The 18,506-nt window shown below is 45.6% G+C and overlaps 1 protein-coding gene and 1 non-coding gene across 2 annotated transcripts in view; one reads left to right on the top strand and one right to left on the bottom strand.

Annotated features, from left to right (window-relative positions):
* Positions 1-2,226: 2,226 nt before the first annotated feature.
* TRNAM-CAU (transfer RNA methionine (anticodon CAU)) lies at positions 2,227-2,299 on the top strand. Its single transcript has one exon. It is a non-coding gene; the product is annotated as a tRNA-Met (tRNA).
* A 7,718-nt stretch (positions 2,300-10,017) lies between these two features.
* TBC1D31 (TBC1 domain family member 31) overlaps positions 10,018-18,506 on the bottom strand; it is a 34,384-nt gene continuing 25,895 nt past the window's right edge. Inside the window, exons 18-22 of the mRNA XM_067530973.1 lie at positions 15,223-15,363; positions 14,150-14,344; positions 13,504-13,654; positions 11,172-11,303; positions 10,018-10,307 (exon numbers count right to left, since the gene is read on the bottom strand). Coding sequence (XP_067387074.1) covers positions 10,162-10,307; positions 11,172-11,303; positions 13,504-13,654; positions 14,150-14,344; positions 15,223-15,363 — 765 coding nt within the window. The 3' untranslated portion in view covers positions 10,018-10,161. The remainder of the gene's footprint in view (positions 10,308-11,171; positions 11,304-13,503; positions 13,655-14,149; positions 14,345-15,222; positions 15,364-18,506) is intronic.

The raw sequence follows: 18,506 nt of genomic DNA, 5'->3' as shown, positions 1-18,506 counted from the left end.
ATATTGTCAAGTGGCTGATGCAGGGACCAAGCCTCACAGTGTTGTGAATTCTTATAATTTGATCACATCTTGTGATATTTTGTCTTAAACCCCCAGCTCCTGGAGCCAAGTAATTGCACAAGAATCTCAGCTTTCGTTTAAAACACAAAAACCTCCTGGTTGTGGAGAACACCTTAAAAACATGGTGCAAGTGCACCTGAAAGGCTCAGATACCATAAGGAAAATAGAAAGAGCCCCAAATTTATTGTTGATTTTTTGGTTGTTGTAAATCTCATGATTTTGGACCCTGACGATTTTTGAATGCTTGGGGTTGGGAGTATTGGAGTCACAATGCCCATGTTTGACTGCTGGTGCTGCCACTCACCTGCTGTGACGTCTCTTGGGTGAGTGCCAGTGAAATCTGTGGGAATTAGGCTCCTAAATACGTTTGTGATACCACCCTTTATTTCACTGTGCCTCAGGTGGCTCATCGCTCACCCAGGAGATAATTGACAGGCCATCGCTTACTATATAAGCCCCTGATTCTGCAAGTTAGGGCAGGAGTGTCCCTCTGGGGCCATGTGCTGCAACTTGCAAGAGGGAGCCTAACTTCTAGGCATAAGGAGCTTGTATAGAAGGTGTTGAGGGCTCTGGGGGCTGGGCTGGGCTGGGCTAAAGAAAATGAGATTTGTAATTCACCATGAGTGCAGCTCAGAGCACGAATGTTTTCACCTCTGTGTCATCTAAACATATAGGTCCTAATGGTGCCAGTGTAAATGTAGCCCCGGATAGTACAGAGATGGCTACTTTATGAATTAATGTCATTAATAATAAAAATGAAAAAATATGCTTCTATGATGTTATTGATAAGTGAGAAACTCTTAATCAGAAATAATGGTTTAAGATTTTAAAATTGAATTAATGACACGGGTGGAAAATGCCAACCGTAAGAGTCAATGAAGAAGTGTATTTTGAGTCCTTCCTGCTTGCTCTATTAAACTAGTGTGTGCTGGTCTCTACGGAATAGTTGATTATTTGACTTTAATAAACTGTAGTTTGCCCTCAACATCCGCCTGCAGCTGCATCAGAAGCCCCAAAAAAGAATTATTCAGTGACCTGCTAAGTGCAATTATGTGGAAAATGATTTGGCGTAATTAATGAGACATGTAAAGTAGCACCCTGTCAACAAACATCAATCCAGTTAACAACAACATAGACAGTCATACAAAGTTCTTTGTGGTGACTTTAAAAAAACAAACTTTCCATTTGTCTTCCCGGGCCTCTCTGCCTTTAGCTCCAGAGCTCGGTGCAGAGGCTGGCACGCAGTGCTCAGTGCAATCCTGGGCAGGAGCGAGCTGGTGCCCGTGCGAAGTTGGAGCGGTGCTTGCTCGTGATGTCGGAGAAAACGGGCAAGGCTCATTAAACCGGCACAAGTAACCGGACTGTTCCCCCACCACATGCATCCGTTCTGCATGCACGAGGGTTTTGCTGCGGCTAGGAATCGCTCGGTGCCCTGGTGCTGCCAAGTTCAGAAAGCACCGGGGAGGGGGGGGGTCTGACGCCCGCTCTCCATGCACCGCTGCAGCCCCTGGTCCAAGGCACTAAACCGGTTCCTTCCAACCCCACAAAGGCTGCGTTGCACAATCCCGCAGTGAGCGGGGGGCAGGCCTGACGAGGCACGTGCCGAGCAGCTGGTCGGAGCAGAGCTCGTCGCCAGCTGCTCCGTTGAGGTTGAGTTGAGGCAACTCCCCCCCCTTAGAGCTGCCGGGGGGGCCGCTGCAGCTGCTGGGCGGGGTTGGTTGCAGCTGGGCCCCTAATCCTGCCCTTGGGGAATCCTCCCTTCTAGCCCCGGAACCGGGGAGCTGCAGGGAGCCGGGGCTGGCAGCGCCCTGCGAGCCCCGCACCCTGCCTCACTGGGGCGAACTGCGCCCCCCCCCAACCCCAGGGGCGCGGGAGCAGGGCACGTGGCGCTGCCTGAGAGTCGGGGGGAGGCTGGGGTCGCGTGCCCGGCAGGGAGCCGCGTGCCGGGCGCTGGGGCGGGGGGGGGGCTGAGCAGCGGGGGGGGAGGCTGGGGATGCACGTGTCTGCGGGTGTGGCTGGGCTGGAGGTCGCCAGAGCCCCGCCGCCGCCTGCCCGGCTCCGCTCCCCGCCCCATGGCACCGAGCCGCCGGACCCTGCGCGCGGGCGAGGCGGTACAAAGCGAATCGATCGGGCTGGAGGGGCGGCGGCAGGGACCAGCTTTCAGCCGCCTCGTTAGCGCAGTAGGTAGCGCGTCAGTCTCATAATCTGAAGGTCGTGAGTTCGATCCTCACACGGGGCAGCGCTTGCTTTTTTTTTTTTCTTTTCTTCTTCCCGCCCTCTCCCCAGGCTGGTTCAGCAAAGTCAGAAAACGCCTGAGGCCAGGGGCTGAGGGGAACTGCAGGGCCCAGACCCTTAGCTCAACCGCCATTTCAGCCTTTTCTCCCCACTGCAGTGTGGGCTAACAAAGTCCTGTCCTCAAAGCCTGCAGGCGGGGGTTTGGCGGGGAGGGGGGGCAGGCTGGGCTGTGATCTGGGGGGCACCTTGCTGCAGTGACGCTCCCCAGCCAGCGGCCCCGCAACATGCTGAAATGAACCCACCGTCTGCCCCCACCACCTCCCTCGGCCATTACCCGTCCCAGCCCCCCATGCCATCGGCGGGCCAGGCCCACACACACACACACACACACACACACACACACACACACACGGCGGCCTTGTGGCTGGCTGCAGAGCCCTGGCGACGTCGGTGAAAAGTGGCAGCGCGTGCGTGGCATGGACAGGCCCGCAGGGCGCCCAGCTGGCGAGCAGGCGAAGGAGGCAGTGGTGTGGCTCCGGCTCAGCGGGTGACAGCAACAAAGTGTGTTCGCCTTCCAAGGGCAGTGGTGGTTGTACCCCCAGCAGCGCTTGGGTTGAGCCCCGGCACCGCTGGGCTGGCTGCATCAGTTCTGAATGGAAAAAATGTGCTTGAGCCCCGGCACCGCTTTGATCACAAATTAAGCACTGACCGACAGTGCAGCACGGCGGCGGGGACGCTGTAGGAGGCACTGGGATCTTACAAACCAGGCCAGACCCTGCCGCACCCAGCTAAGCCCACTGAACTCACCAAGCGGGGCTGGCACTAGGGTGTTTGCTGCCCAGGGAAAACGTGTTTGGCTTCCTGCTCTCCACCTCCCTTCCCCCGCTGGTTAGTTGGCGCATCCAGGGTGATGGTCCTGATCGCCCACCCCTTAAGGCTGGCCCTGACAGCAGGATCGGTGTGCAAGACTCTGGGGAGGGACTGGATGTGGACTGAAGGAGGCGAAGCTGGGGAGGTCACATGACACATGGGAAGCTGGAGGTCTTGCTCCATGCAGCAGGTTGGAGGAGTGGGGGGGCGGATGGATGAGATGGGACAGTGACTGACAAGAGGATACTGCAGGCTGGTGCAGAGGAGGCCAGGACTGAGTGAAGCTGGCTAGGGCCTCCCCGATGAGACAGCAGCCCTTCATGCAGGAGGTCTGGGGGGGCTGTGGAGGTGTAAGTGACATGAGCAGAGAGATGGGTTGGTGGGGGATTTTAGCAGTAGTATATAGACTAGGCGCGTGGTGGCTGCAGCAGTCAAGGGAACAGCCAACCAAGGCACGGAGCAGGCTGCAAAAGGAGAGCAGATTCTCCCAGCACTGGTGGGTGACACTGACATTAGACTTCCCAATCATCCACAAACAATGCTGATTCCCCACACTGGTTATCAAGAAGCTAAAACAAAAATTACACAACCCCCTTTGCATTTTAATCTCAGGCTCCCAATCAACCACTAAGTCCAGTAAAGAGATAGATAAGTTATTAAAACTCTATGCTCTTTATCAAAAAGTTCTAGACCCCAAAGGTCAGCCGCAGTACCAGCTCAGTATAAGTTTAGATCTTACCCAAAATATCACTCTCCCAGCCACTCCACTAAAACGAAAGGTTTATTATAAAAGGAAAGAAACAAACAAGGTGAGAGGTGTTATATGATAAAACCAGACAGATACATACAATGTCCATATATTATCAGATTCTCCGCAGAATTGTGGAGTTTGCAGGCTTGTACTGCTCCTCTGGTGTACATCCAGTACCTGGATGGGTCTCAGTCCTTCGTTTCACAGCTTCAGTTGCAGATGACTTGATCCAGAGATTTAGGAACCAGGAATGAAGACAAGCTGGGGAGGGGCGGGGGCGAGACCTGGGAGGGACTAAGTGGTGCAGCTGTATTTTATATCCCCTTAGCCATGCAGCTTGTCCCAAACACAAACCCTCAGCACATGGCCTGGAAAGGCCTCAGAGTCCCTTGGGCATTTTCTTACATGTCCTGATGACTCATAGGGTGTAGTCCTGGCTTCCCTCCCTGGGTCCTCGATGAGTTACCAGGGCTAACTCCAATTTGCCTGGGCATTTAGCCCAGCACAAGTTTGAAATACAGATATGCCATACATAGTTATAACTTACAGTACAGATGTGACACAGGCTCCTAAACAATATCATCATATTCAGCACATCATAACCGGGCTAATGGTATCTGACATGGTTTATCCTGTATGAATTATTGTAATTTTGCAATATTGATGGTAAATATTATAAATGGGGCCCCAATCCAGACAGCAGCACATATAGTAAATGAAACAATGAATTCACACTACTGTAGTTCTTTTGCGTAATGTTGATTGCTAATTTGTCTCCTGAACCACTAAGGTCTATCACTGATGTACGCGCCAGCCCAAGTTAGAAGCATCTGTCACTCCTGTTTGTGAGGGAAGCAGTGGAGAAAAATGGAACGCCCTGGTGTACTTGATTGAGATACGTCCACCAAACTAGCGCCTTCAGGACACCTGCTGGACTATGGACTGGCCTACTGATTTGGTTGCTCAGTTTCACTCATCTTTGCATATAATAAAGGTATGTGAAGTCTGGCATGTAGAGATACAAATGTGTATGAAGCCATGTGACCTAATAACTTTGAACCTAGTCTACTGTTCTGTAAGCTTGGTTCGTGCAACTGATTTAGGAAACCTGCCATGGTTTGAATTTGATCTGCGGTAGACATGCATTCACTTTTGTGAACTCTAGCAGTGCCCCTATTCGCTCTAATTCCTGGGTAGGCACTAAGGATGGATGACGTCTCTTAATTTATCTTGAGTCCCAGACTTCTGCAGAGGTCCTAGGGCATGTCTACATGTATAGTGCTGTAGCTGCGCTGCTGCAGCACGTCTGGTGAAGACGCTGTATGCCAATGTGAGAGAGCTCTCCCATGGGCATCATAACACCATCATAAATAATAAACCACCTCCATGAATGGCTGACACCTGTAAGGAGATCTGAGCTGTTAACTGAGCCTCTGCAATGAAGGCTCTTAATTCTGTCTCTTGGGGCAGTTTGTCTGTGAAATCAGAACTCTAGATCCACTTTATGTAATCATACTTAGCAAAGCATGCCTGGTAATTGGCAATCATAAAATGGAGACTGGCAGAGAGAGTAACTCTTCCATCCAAAAAGATCCAGACATTTGAGTTCTTTTTCTTTACAGTTGCCTTAGAGCTTTGCTGTGTTGTTCTCTCCAGTACAGTGGTTATAACAAGAGAGCGAAGTGTGGGCTGCGTTTAAAGGTACTCAAACCCCCAAGATGGCACCTGGCACTTTGTTTGTCTTTTTAGATGTTGGCGGAATAGCTGCGAGGTGTCTGTCAGAACTATGCAGGTTCTAATAGTCCCTCATTTATTCACATAATCAGTGTGTCTGGTTATGCCAGTCTGGACAGCTGTGCAAGGTATCCAACAGTTTATGGTACTTCTCCTGCACTACCTCAGTTGGAATCCTAAAGTTTCTGCCATTCAACAAAGGAGATCTTGAAAGACCTTGTGGTCATCAGGGTGTGGTGGAGCATACAGGGCCCACAGCTTCATCAGGTAAAGATGATAAGAATAGCAGTGGGAGCAGTTCAGGTGACTGATGTAGTTCTTCATTAGAGATATGCACGTAAGTGCTATGGCAATACAAATAATTAAAATAGTTGCGGATCAGCAATTTTCATTTGGGGGTGGCTGGTGTTGTTGGACTCTCATGGACCCTGCTTGGGAGGGAGACCTAGGTCTAGAGGGGGCCAAGGACGATAATTTCCTAGCTCGGTGGAAGCATCAAGGTGCCAAATACAGTCAGGAATGAGGGCTGTAAGTTGGGCGTCATGGGGAGGAGGGGTGTTGTACCAGGTGGAATATATCTATGTCTATATTTCCTGTATTTACTATAGTGATCATGAACCCCAGCTTCCCTGTTAGATATATTGGGACCACACAAGGGGATCTTGGGAAGTAAGTAGGAGAACCTCCCTATTATCTGATGCCAATGGAAAAAAAAAAAAAAGAATATTCCTGCATCTCTGTATGGAGGAGACAATAGGAATCCCAGGAACTGATCTGCAAAAATCTTTCATTGGTACAGCTGACATATCCAGTGCTGAAGGAGTATCCATGGTCAGCACTGCTGGGAGAATGTTTACTACTGACAATAGCAGTGGTGACTCGAGGAAGGAAGATGTGATCTTCCAGAGACATGAATCTTGGTGTCAAGACTGTCAGTAAGCTGAGCAGCAATTCTGAGAAGGTGGTATCAGAATAAACAGTGCCAACAAGGCTGGTACCAAGGTTATGGGTACTAGAGAGGGAGGTTTGGCACCACATGCAGGGCTGTAGAGGCAGTACAGAGACTGCTTGTGCGTGCTCCTTAGCCAATACCAGTGTATCAAGACTGGAATATTTTCAGGTGCCAGAAAGAGGTAAGTCAGGCCTTATTCTACCCTTGTGAGAGGAAACATGTAGTGACCTATGCCTCTCCTTAAAGGGTTCTTTGTGAAGACCTGTTCTCCTGCACTTCAGCAGAGCACTGCTGCGTCCTCTTTCTGCTGATGAAGAGGACTTCAAGGTGGAGGCAGCATAGGAATACTGCTCAGGAGCTGAAGTGCTAGAGGAGGTTAGAGCACTCAGTCACCGGAGCACTTCTGATAGAGATGGGGGTAGATCTTGTGTACCTCGGTCAGAAGCTGGCCTCATCGATTTGCCCAGCACATACAGCGTTAAACCAACTTCCCTCACTTTTTGGGTTTTTAGAAAAGAATTGACAAATGGAACATTTGTCAGTGATATGCCCCTCATCTAAGCTAAACAGGCAGATGCATGCCCATCGCTGAGGAGCAGTCACCTAATATGAAGGTCACTATTTGAATGTTGGTGATTTTTACTCAGCCATAAGGGCTAAAAGCATATGAAAACTTTCCTGGAATGGAAACCTAAGAAAAACTAAGCTAACTACCCAACTATTTATCTACCGTAAATAACTATGTACAAAAATATCAGTTTTATTGCAAGTGTGTAAGACGCATAGCCACTGCTCTCAGTTCTGTCTCAGCCATAGGCAACAAGGAGGAACTGAGTATTGGCTGGCTCGCTCTGCCCTTTATGCCATTGGGAGGGAGACATGAAGGCACTCAGGGTGCAGGTGTGGCCCTAATAGACGCTACTGGCCAAGAGATTCCAACCTCAAATGCACATGCTCTAAAAGTGGACTATATAGTTACTCAGCTTTTATGAAACTGCTGCTTTTGAGGACTTTTTAAAATGAAACGTGTTTATTCTTTGCTCCCAAACATGAAGGGAAATATTTTGGTCAGAAGCAAGTGGCTAGCTGAGATAGGGTAGAGGGATACAGGAAACTTCAGTGCTTCGTACAAAGAATGAGCAACTCACTGTCCAGGACCACATATTTGATGAGCTCAGCTATTCATACCAATTTTAAGTAGTTCATTCTGAATCTCTATACGTTGTAGTGGCAGATTCCAGCTGTAGATTTTTAAAAAAACCTGACATTGTTTTACTTTGCTTTTTATTCATAGAATCATAGAATATTAGAGTTGGAAGGGACCTCAGGAGGTCATCTAGTCCAACCCCCTGCTCAAAGCAGGACTAACCTCAGCTATATCATCCCAGCCAGGGCTTTGTCAAGCCTCAGCTTAAAAACCTCTAAAGATGGAGATTCCACCACCTCCCTAGGTAACCCATTCCAGTCCTTCACCACCTTCCTAGTGAAAAACTTTTTCCTAATGTCCAACCTAGACATCCCCCCCTGCAACTTGAGACAGTTGCTTCTTGTTCTGTCATCTGCCACCACCGAGAACAGCCTAGCCCCATCCTCTCTGGAACCCCCTTTCAGGTAGTTTAAGGCCGCTATCAAATCCCCCCATTCTTCTCTTTTGAAGACTAAACAAGCCCAGCTCCCTCAGCCTTTCCTCATAAGTCCCGTGCTCTAGCCCCCTAATTATTTTTGTTGCCCTCCGCTGTACTCTCTCCAACTTGTCCACATCCTTTTTGTAGTGGGGGGCCCAAAACTGGACACAATATTCTAAATGCGGCCTCACCAATGCCGAATAGAGGGGAATAATCACTTCCTGTGACCTGCTGGCAATGCCCCTCCTAATGCAGCCCAATATGCTATTAGCCTTCTTGACAACCAGGGCACACTGCTGACTCATATCCAGCTTTTTATCCACTGTTACCCCCAGGTCCTTTTCTGCAGAGCTGCTGCCTAGCTCGTCGGTCCCCAGTCTATAGCTGTGCATGGGATTCTTCCTTCCTAAGTGGAGGACTCTGCACTTTTCTTTGTTGAACCTCATTAGATTACTTTTGGCCCAATCCTCCAGTTTGTTTATTCCTCGTTACAGCTTCTATATGATGTTCCAAGACCTATATGGGGAAAAATCCTCATCTGATATAAATCATTTTAGCATCATCAGAGTCAGTGGAGCTACAGATGATTTAGAGGAGCTAAGGATCTGGCCAATGTATCTAGTTTTACTTTTAGATCACCTTTGCCTCCTTTGGAATGCACCATAAGAACATAAAAATGGACTATACTAAGTCAGACCAATGGTCCATCCACCCCCGTATCCGGTCTTCCGATAGTGGCTGGTACCAGATGCTTCAGAGGGAATGAACAGAATGGGACAAATTTATCATAATCAATCGGCAAGTCCCAGCTTCTGGCAGTCGAGGTTTCGGACAGGGGTTCTCACAACAAATTTTTTGGTAGCCATGGAGTGTGGCCACCAACTCTTGCTGGTGGCTACACTGACACTTTTTTCTAAAATACTTAATTAACTGTAGGATTCAGGGCCAGGGGAAGCAGTGAGGGCCTGGGCGATGGGGGAGGGTGCGGTGAGCTCTGCTGCCATGTGACCACAGCCAGGAGCTGGCACTCGGGGCAGGAGCTGAGGATTGCACAGCTGGAGCAAGGGCCCAGCCTGTATGGCCAGGGCCTGGCGCTGCATATCCGGAGCCTACTGCCACGCAGCTGAGACTCAGCACTCAGAGCCATCACCTGCCGATGTTCAGCCAGAGTGGGGTCAATGCCCAACCACCCCAGAGGTGAAGCTCAAGCCCCCTCCCCCCAGGTGGGTTGAGAACTCACCTTGCTCCTGCTTTTGCCCCATTTATCGCCAGAGGTGGTGCAGCGAGGCACATTCAGGAGGACCAGGAAGGAAAAGGGAGGGCCGATGTTTTGCTCACCCCCGATCACTGCACAGGAGGCTGTCATAGCTGCACGAAAAGCCCCTCATGGCTGCATGTGGCCATATTTTAGAAACACTGGTTTAGGGACACCCAGGGCATGGGACTGCATCCCTGACTTTCTTGGCTAATAGCCATTGATGGACCTATCCTCCATGAATTAATCTACATTCTTTTTTGAACCTAGTTATGCTTTTGGCCTTCACAACTTCCCCTGGCAATGAATTCCATAGGCTGATTGTGCCAGATAACAGACAGATCACAGAAGAGTCCCATTAAACACTATTGACAAACACATCATTTTTCAGGGAACTGATGTAACCTGAATATACAATGTACTCAAATACTGACTGTGCAGTTGTTCAGCAATAAAAAAAGTGTGTTTATTTAAAAAAAAATCAAGAACGAAGTGTAATTATGGACAGAGCAATCAGAAGTGTGCAACTATAACATTTCTAGTTAGTACTTTATTTTTATATATAAAAATATTCCAAAAGCATTTATAATAAATAATCTAAAATCAGTCTCTTTGATCGCAATGTAACTATTTAGAATCTCAATGATTAAAGTACAGCTGCAGTATAAAGTGTGCATTCTTAAGTGGTCCATTTTGTGTCTGGAAAATGAGGCAGTGGATATGTAGCCCGGGCCTGTGAAGTAAGTTTTTGCCTGAGCTCTCTCACTTCTGCCATCAGTTCCCGCTCTCTGCATTCCAGGTCCTCTCGTCTTCTATCTAAAGAAACTAGGGATGAAAGAGGCTCAGAATTAATATTACAACTAATCGTTACAAAGACTCAGAGTGAGTCAGAAAGGACCATCCTGATCATCTAGTCTGACCTCCCCTACAGGATTCAATTTTTCATAACTAAACTGGTACAAAGTTATTTCTTGTTGGAGAAGAATAGTGCAGGGCTGAGTCTTTAATATATAACAAGACAATTACTGCACCTTTATTCCTTCATTCAGTTCCATGATTACTCAGGAGACAGCTCTAAATACTGCAAGTGGAGAGAAACTCCTACTTCCTAGGGGTTCTTATAGGTCCTTTGCAAAATGTATCATTACTGTACTTACTATACTTTGTGGCAAATGGAGAAGCTAAAGCACTATCAATGTTTCAAAGGTATTCAGGTTTACTGTAGTGTAGGAAGGGTTTCACAATAAGATATACAACTAAGGAATAACTTTTAACGAACATTTTAATTGGCTGTAGAAACAGAGGCAGCCCGGAATAGATAATTAGAGGCTAGTTACTGGCCACAACAAAGGAGTCCTCTCAAGATGATTTGAATGACAGGCAATCCCTACACTTTCTCCACCCCCAAAAGCCACAGAGAGCTATGTATAGATGCTTAAGCCATAGATACAAATGCAAATCCTATACAAATATGGGATGATGATATAGTTGGGTCTAACACAAGAGGCATCTCTCATAACAAGGAAGAGTTGAGATGCCTACTTCCTTCACAATTACTGTTTTTAAAGGTGTGAAATAAATTAACAAATAAATCTGCACATTTAGCAAAGACCGATTCATCCATCGTAGTGTCTGGATAATGCTTCCAAAATTAAGAGTGAAAGACTATTCCAAAATTTAGTAACTTACAGTGTGCTGAGGACTCTTCTGTAGATAAGTCATTTAGACAGACATATCCTGATGGGGATTGGGCTTCCGTGGGTACCTGCTGGAATTCTACATCTTGTTGTACGCACCCAGTCCTTAAATCGCGCAATCTCTCTGAGGGAAATAGAGAGAAGGTTTCTTTGTAAACCTTAAGAATTAAAAGGCACATTTTCAAAACCTGAGGTTTTGAAAACATCATCTTTCAGGAGGCAAAAGCAGAACATCTACTTAGGGCTAGTCTACATGGCAAGTTATTGCATGGCAAGCCAGGGTATGAATCTACAGCATGCTAGCTTGCCACTCGGTAAAGTCCCACGTGAACACTGCTACAGTGCAGTGAGAGTCCTGGAGTGCAGCATAGCATACTACTAGAAAGCCTGGTACGCTCAGCTGCACTCCTGGACTTTCACTGCGTCGTAGCAGTGTTCACATGGGACACATAGTAAGGTGGGCACACTGTAGATTCACACCCTGACTTGCCATGAAATAACTCACTGTGAAGACATGGCCTAAGACTTAGTGTGCAGACAGCTCCAATTAATTAGGAATTGGAAAATTTAGAACAAAAATGGTCAGACTGTGGGGCCAAGACCACACATTTTTATAAAATTGTGATTTTCAGAAACTATAGGTCTCACAATGAATATTTGTAAAAATATGAGTGACTAAGCTGCTGACAAATGGTCCATTAAGATACAGATAGAATACTGCATGCTGGAACTTGTAGTTTTAACAGGTGGCATGCTTAGCGAGAAGACTAATTAGGCACTTCCAGCAAGCTACCCTTGTGACCTCACTTGGACAAGCTTTGTGTGACCCTTTCTGAAAGCAACACTGATTTTAGTTACACCATTTGTGTGTGCTGAGGGATTAGGGTGGATGACCCACAGAACAGCGTTTGGAGGCAGAGACCATTGTGTGTGATTGTATAGAAGATAATAAGGGATAGTGCCTAAGCATTTTGTTGGTGTTTCTCTCTCAAGAGTTTTCTAAATAGCAGAGGAAGACATTTAAAAAAAAACAACAATTTCTGGATATTTTAAACAATGCTCTGTAACACCACTTAATTTTAGAGAGCCTTTAAGATACAGTAAACTTTTTCCCCCCAAGCTTTTCAGTCTAGAATGTCCATTTATAATTCAATATCATGAATCATTAATCCTTGATAGTAGCAGATTATGCGATATTAGGAGCGTGCATATGTAGCTTCATCTTGCTGAGCAAAGAGTTGGATGTGTAAATATACTATAGGGTACAATCCCGCTTTGATTTAGGATTAGATGATTTAACAGATATTTTCTGACTCATTTTTAGTTTACAAAATCCCAGTGGCAAAAAGATACGACATACTTGTAGACACGACACAATGGCGAGAGAGAAACAGAGGTAAAAATGAGCAATTTTGTATTACGTTTTGTATTCTCTAACTATACACAGACCATGTTCTGCTCATCCACAGAGGACAGGACAAGAACTAATGGGCTTAAGTTCAAGCAAAGGAGATTTAGGTTAGACATTAGGAAAAACTTCTAACTGTCAGGGTAGTTAAGTACTGGAACAAATTACCTAAGGGAGGTTGTGGAATCTCCATCATTGGAGGTTTTAAAGAACAGCTTACAGTGGTTCCCAACCTTTTTGGCTCAAGGGCCACAGATACCATCATTACAACCCTTGAGGGCCACCAGTCTCTGCCAGGCTCCACTGCAGCCAGACAGAAGGAGTTCAGCAAGGAGGCTGCCTCTCTCCTCACTGATCACCCGTCCCCCTGGCTGCAGCAGAGAAACTGTAGCCCCGTGCACTCCACCTGGGTCCCTAGGCAGTGGCTCCTTCTGCAGCCAGGGGGACGGGACATCAGTACTCCCCTCCTTCTAGCTCCAGCAGGGACCCCAGCACCTATGGACCCAGGCAGACCGCTTTGCCATGCTCCCTGCTACAGCCAAGGGGAGGGGAGTGCTGATCTCCCGTCCCCTTGGCTGAAGCAAGGAGCCTGCACCGGTCTTTTAGCCCCGCAGCAACACGCTCCGCGTGGGTCCTTAGGCAGCGGCTCCCTTCTGCAACCAGTGTGGGAGTGGCGGGCCACTTTGAAAGCCCCTGCGGGCCACAAGTTGGGAACCACTGCATTAGACAATCCTGTCAGGGATGGTCTAGATAATACTTAGTCCTGCCTCAGTGCAGGGGACTGGACTCGATGACCTATCGAGGTCTCTTCCAGTCCTGCATTTGTAGAATATTGGTAAAAAATACTTTAGAGACAAGTTAGTGTAATATCCATGCCATGTACGCTGGAGATGGATGTATTATATTGAATGCTCACCAAAATAGCCATCTTCACTTTGTAGCTTTTCAGCCAGTTCTATTGCATCGTTCATTTCATCTTCTAAGAACTGCTTCCTGCGTGTGTCCAAAGCAGCAGCAGCTAGCTGCTCTGCTTCAAGCTGAGCTCTTTTCTCTATAACTTCTTTCCACTGGACAACAGACACATTTCAGTACATTTCCAATAAAAGTGCAATGTGCAAAAAGCAAGCTTCACAGATAAAGCCACTTGAATGATTTAAAATTACATACCATCTTTAACTTAGCAAAAAAGAAGTGCCATAAGACACTGAGTTAATGTTTTCTGCCTTTGAGCAGAGCTTTCCCTGCCACCCACCAGGATCCTTTTGAAGCAGCTAACGGGAGGTAAAAGATATTACTCTGAATCTAGACTAGGAAAAATGTTGAGTCTAGTTACACATTGTTAGTTGACCTTGACCACTTTTCTTAGCCTTAATATACCTTTTCTCTGGTGCTCCCAGGAAACCTCCAGCAAAATCAGGGAAAAGGCATTAGGGTAAAAACAAATTTGGGGTAACTTTTTTTTTTTTTTAAATAAGAACCTTTTGACTCTTCATTCCACACTATGCCGCAACCCACATTTTCTCTTTTGCATGTCGCCTCTCAGAAACACAGACAGTGCTTACCCTTTTATCCTCCTCTTCCTTCATTGCATTCAGTAACTCTGCTTCTTTTACTCTGTTGTCATGAAGAAGTTTAGCTATCTCTTTATAATGTGCCTCGCGGTCTAGATCATCACATCTTTGTTTATGCAAGGCTTGGATTCTCCAGTCTGTGTCAATGCACTTCTGATCAGCTTTTGCTAAACTTTCTTCAGCCAGCTAAGAAAGTGACCAGCAGAAATGCATTTACTTTAACTTTAGCACACTATCCTATTACAGATAAAAATAACAACCTTTCTTCAGTTAAACATAAATGTATTACACTGCCATTGTTAAAGACCTCTACCAGCGATCTGTTCTAGAGAATTATTGCTGCAGTAGAACTCCCCTCCACATACTACAGCAAACTGTTTCTTTACAAGTCTCTCCCTTTGCTTGTTAATGTTTAGATGTTTATCTGATTTGCAGGTACAATTAAATCAAACACCTAAATACTAGCATTTCTACCCACAGCCAACTGCATCCATAAAACTGAAGGCAGATGTTCAAAAATTCAGACCTATACAATTATTTCTGGACAAACAATGGATATAGTTACTAACCACTGTCTTCCAACGCTGCTGCTAAGAGTTCTGAGCTTGGAAATTCAAACAAGCTCCTAATGCCAAGCTGGCCGCATCTGTTGAGCACTGTAATTTGGAAGTCAATGTCTACAGTTAAATTGCACGCTGATTCCCACCAAGTCTTTAGTGGGTATCACTTGTGACCACAAAGAATCAAAACCAGAGGTTTATGGCCATGAGATCAGAAAGATAAACTGGAAACAAGCAGTATCCACTAGAAGGATCATGCTAATTCTCACGTCTTCCAAACTCCGGGAAGACAAAGGAGGTCTTTCACTCAAGCCATACCTAGCAGGACTTCAATATACTCCAACTGTCTGGACAGCATTTAAGTGAGATTCTTTGCATAAGGTCAAAATATAGTAATTATAGTTACCTGGAAAAATTAGGATTCTTTTTCTTTTAAAGATTTTTATGCTAGTTTATTGGAAGAGGCATTCCTTCCAAATATACAAGTTAAATCCATTTTCTTACCACCCGAGCTTTAATGTCCTCATCCTGGTCAATTTCTATCAACCTCTGAACTAGGTGTTCCTCAAGATCAGCCCTTCTCCGACTGGCATCTCTCTCTCCTTTTACTTCCTGTGTCACTGTCTCTTGATCTTTGACAAGTTGCTATAAAAACACAGTTGTGTATACAAATACAATAATTAAGCAACTACTCCATATTAAAGGTAATTAAGGATTTTTAATATTAAAAACTCCAGTGCAGAAAGGAACATGTTCAAAGAGATCATGAAATGCATTAGGGTGGGGTGTATTTATTACCAACCATAAGTATCCCGCTCCTCCAGATTATTTTATCCATTCCATGTTAGCAAATACAATAAGCCTGAATCACCACAGTGATTCTACAGTTTTATGCTGACATAACTCTATTCAATGGACTTCAAGGGAGTTACCCAGTATAAGACTGGAACACTATCATGGGGAACCAAGCCCATTGTAAATACTTTGTATGTCTATAGCATCTTTTATCCAAGGAACTTAGAATACTTCAAACTTGAATTAAATTTCACAGCACCCATGTGAGATACAGAGATATCATCATGCCACTTTCCAGATGGTGGATTAGCGCACAGAGAAATTAAATTATTTGCTAAAGGCCTTAAAAATCAGTAGCACAGCTAGAAATCGAACCCAAATGAAATCCTGACTCTCAGTATCTTTTTTAAAAATGGATCAATTAGTTAATTTCATTCTGAAGAACAAGATCATTATAAGACTAATTCCCTTAGACTGCCGACTTTACAGATACTGAGTATATATAGGTTCAGAGCGGTTTGTGTTGCATAGTCACAATACCCACACTGCAGCTGACTGTATATTTAATAAGTGAACTCTTAGACAGTTAACACCATCAGACAGCACATATTCTGAAATTTCATATGGCAAGAAGTATTTTTTATCACATACAAATGAAGTGAAGGTGCATTTGAAAATAAGTGGTCAGATTTTTCAGAAGTCCACTTTTGTGCATGCAAGTTGGGCTTTGCATGTGTTCAAGATGGGGATCGGTGGATTTTTGAAAACTTGGCTCAATCTTTGTAACTAAGGTTAGCATATCTAAAGCTACCCGCTGGCAGCAGCACTTTTCAACAGATGGGAAGCCACCTGTGATGTGAAACCGACTTTCTATCGCTAAGCAGTAAATATTTAAAAACCCAATAGAGTTCTTTTCTGATTACTATAGCAGGATTACAGAATAGAAAATGCTTTCTGAACAGTACCAATTTTGGCATTTTGAAAGAAAAATGCACCCTTTCCATAGGCATTTCCCCTTCCTTTTTTCTTAACAACACTATTGACAATTAGATTTTAGTTCTGTCATGACTGAACAAAATCTATCCATTACACAGTGATTGCTGTAGTAAACATCAGGATATTGTAGATTAACACAGGAGTTGCAGAGAGGAACAGCACTGCTTTTACAGATTCATGTCTACTGATGGTAAATTGTTCCTCGGTACTCTTCTTCATCCAAGTGCGCAGATGCAATTTGTAACAACCAAGTTATATTTGTATGTACATGAAGAAAAGAATTGGCACAAAGAAGCAGTAATGAAATGCCCCTGATACTTTTTAATAAAGAAAGAGGCATCCCCTCCCAGCCTCTGAGCTAATCTGGCCAAAGCAATAAATTGGAATTTGGAAACTGCAAAAGAAAGGAACAACCATTCAAGCACAAGTTTCTTCCAAATATCTCACAAACAACAGATAACTTCAGGAAATTCCCTGGCTACAAGATAAATTGGGATAAGTTAGAAGCAATGAAGATCTCACTGGATCTAGTTGGAAGTGGCTCTTATATAAGGACATTTAGATGGCAACAGACAAACCTCAGATATCGTGGTACCTGTTCCCTAAGGAAATTAAAAACATAGTCAAGGTTAATCCAGCCCCATTAATAGTGCAGTTAAGCATTTCAAATAGATGGCAGGCACTATCTTTCTCACTTTGGGGAAAAATAAACCTGGGCATGTCCTTCCCAGGATCTTTTTTATTCTGAATTCCATTCCTATCCATATTCCTCTCTTTTATTTTACCAAAATCACATGCTCTAGTTCTTCTTGTGGGGTGCCGGTAACAAACCCAGAATCTCCCTACAAAGATTACAGCTCCCTGTCAAAACAGGTGGTTTTAGATTTCTCAGCTTTGAACTTTACCACTAGGCAATAATTCTTAGCCAAGCAGCACAATGGCTCACTCCCTCATGGTGTAGAGCCCTGGACTGGCTCCAGCTAGAAGCAGAATTTCATTGCTCCTTGACCCCTTTTCCAATGCACTGCACTCAGATTACTCGTAATTGTCGATGGCTATCCCTCGATTCGAGGATGATGTCTAAGAGGGGGAAGTCACTGATGAGACTAAAGATGGCTGAGGAGTCCAATTCGTGCTCAACAGATTTTTTTTCCACATATGTGACAGGTGGTTGCTTGGAGACAGCACAACTGCTGGCCCGGATGCTGTACACTTTCCTTCCTCCTCTGCCGTTTCTCAGTCACTTGAGCAAGGCGATTGTCTTCAAAATGGGCTGAGGCTTGATGTAGGATGTGACGCTACCGCAGTCTATTGCCAGCCAGCTCTTTCCAATTTGTGGGGTCAATGCCTCCCTTCATAAGATATACTTTCAAGACGTCCTGGTAGCGTTTCGTATGTCCCCTGCAGGTCCTCTTACCACAATTAAGTTGAGAAAACAGGACTTGCTTCAGAAGGTGAGTATCAGGCATCCGCACACAATGACCTGCCCAGCGAAGTTGATGTTTCATTACCTTCGCCTCAACACTGGTGACGTTACTTGCAGTGAGAATGCTGGCGTTGGTGCAACCGTCTTCCCATCTGATATGGAGAATCTTCCTAAGGCAGTGCTGTTGGTACCAGTCCAGACACTTAAGATGGCTTCGAAGTGTTATCCATGTCTCGCACTGCATTGTACACCAGGAAATCTTAGTTTCCATCTACAGCTCTGTCAATAAAGACATGACGGAGCAACTTTCCAAAGGATGTGCTGGTGCAACAGATCCTATGTTTGATCTCCACATCAAGATTGGCTGTCTAGGAGAGGTGGCTACTAAGGTAAGGAAAATGCTCAACATTTTCCTGGGCTTCACCACGGATGACAATTTGTGGGAGAAAGGCGGCAACTTGTGCTAGGACAGGCTGATGGAGCCCCTTAGTCTTCCCAATGTTGAGGGAGAGTCCTAGGCATAGCACAGTCGTCAGCATGCTGAAAGTTGGTAACAACAGTCCTGGTGATG

This window comes from Emydura macquarii, unplaced genomic scaffold (assembly GCF_026122565.2).
Source record: "Emydura macquarii macquarii isolate MOO-44397 ecotype Brisbane River unplaced genomic scaffold, CSIRO-AGI_Emac_v2 contig_369, whole genome shotgun sequence".
In the NCBI taxonomy this organism is placed as follows: Eukaryota; Metazoa; Chordata; order Testudines; family Chelidae; genus Emydura; species Emydura macquarii.
Note: the sequence above shows the minus strand (reverse complement) of the source record. Positions and strands in the feature narration are given on the sequence as shown.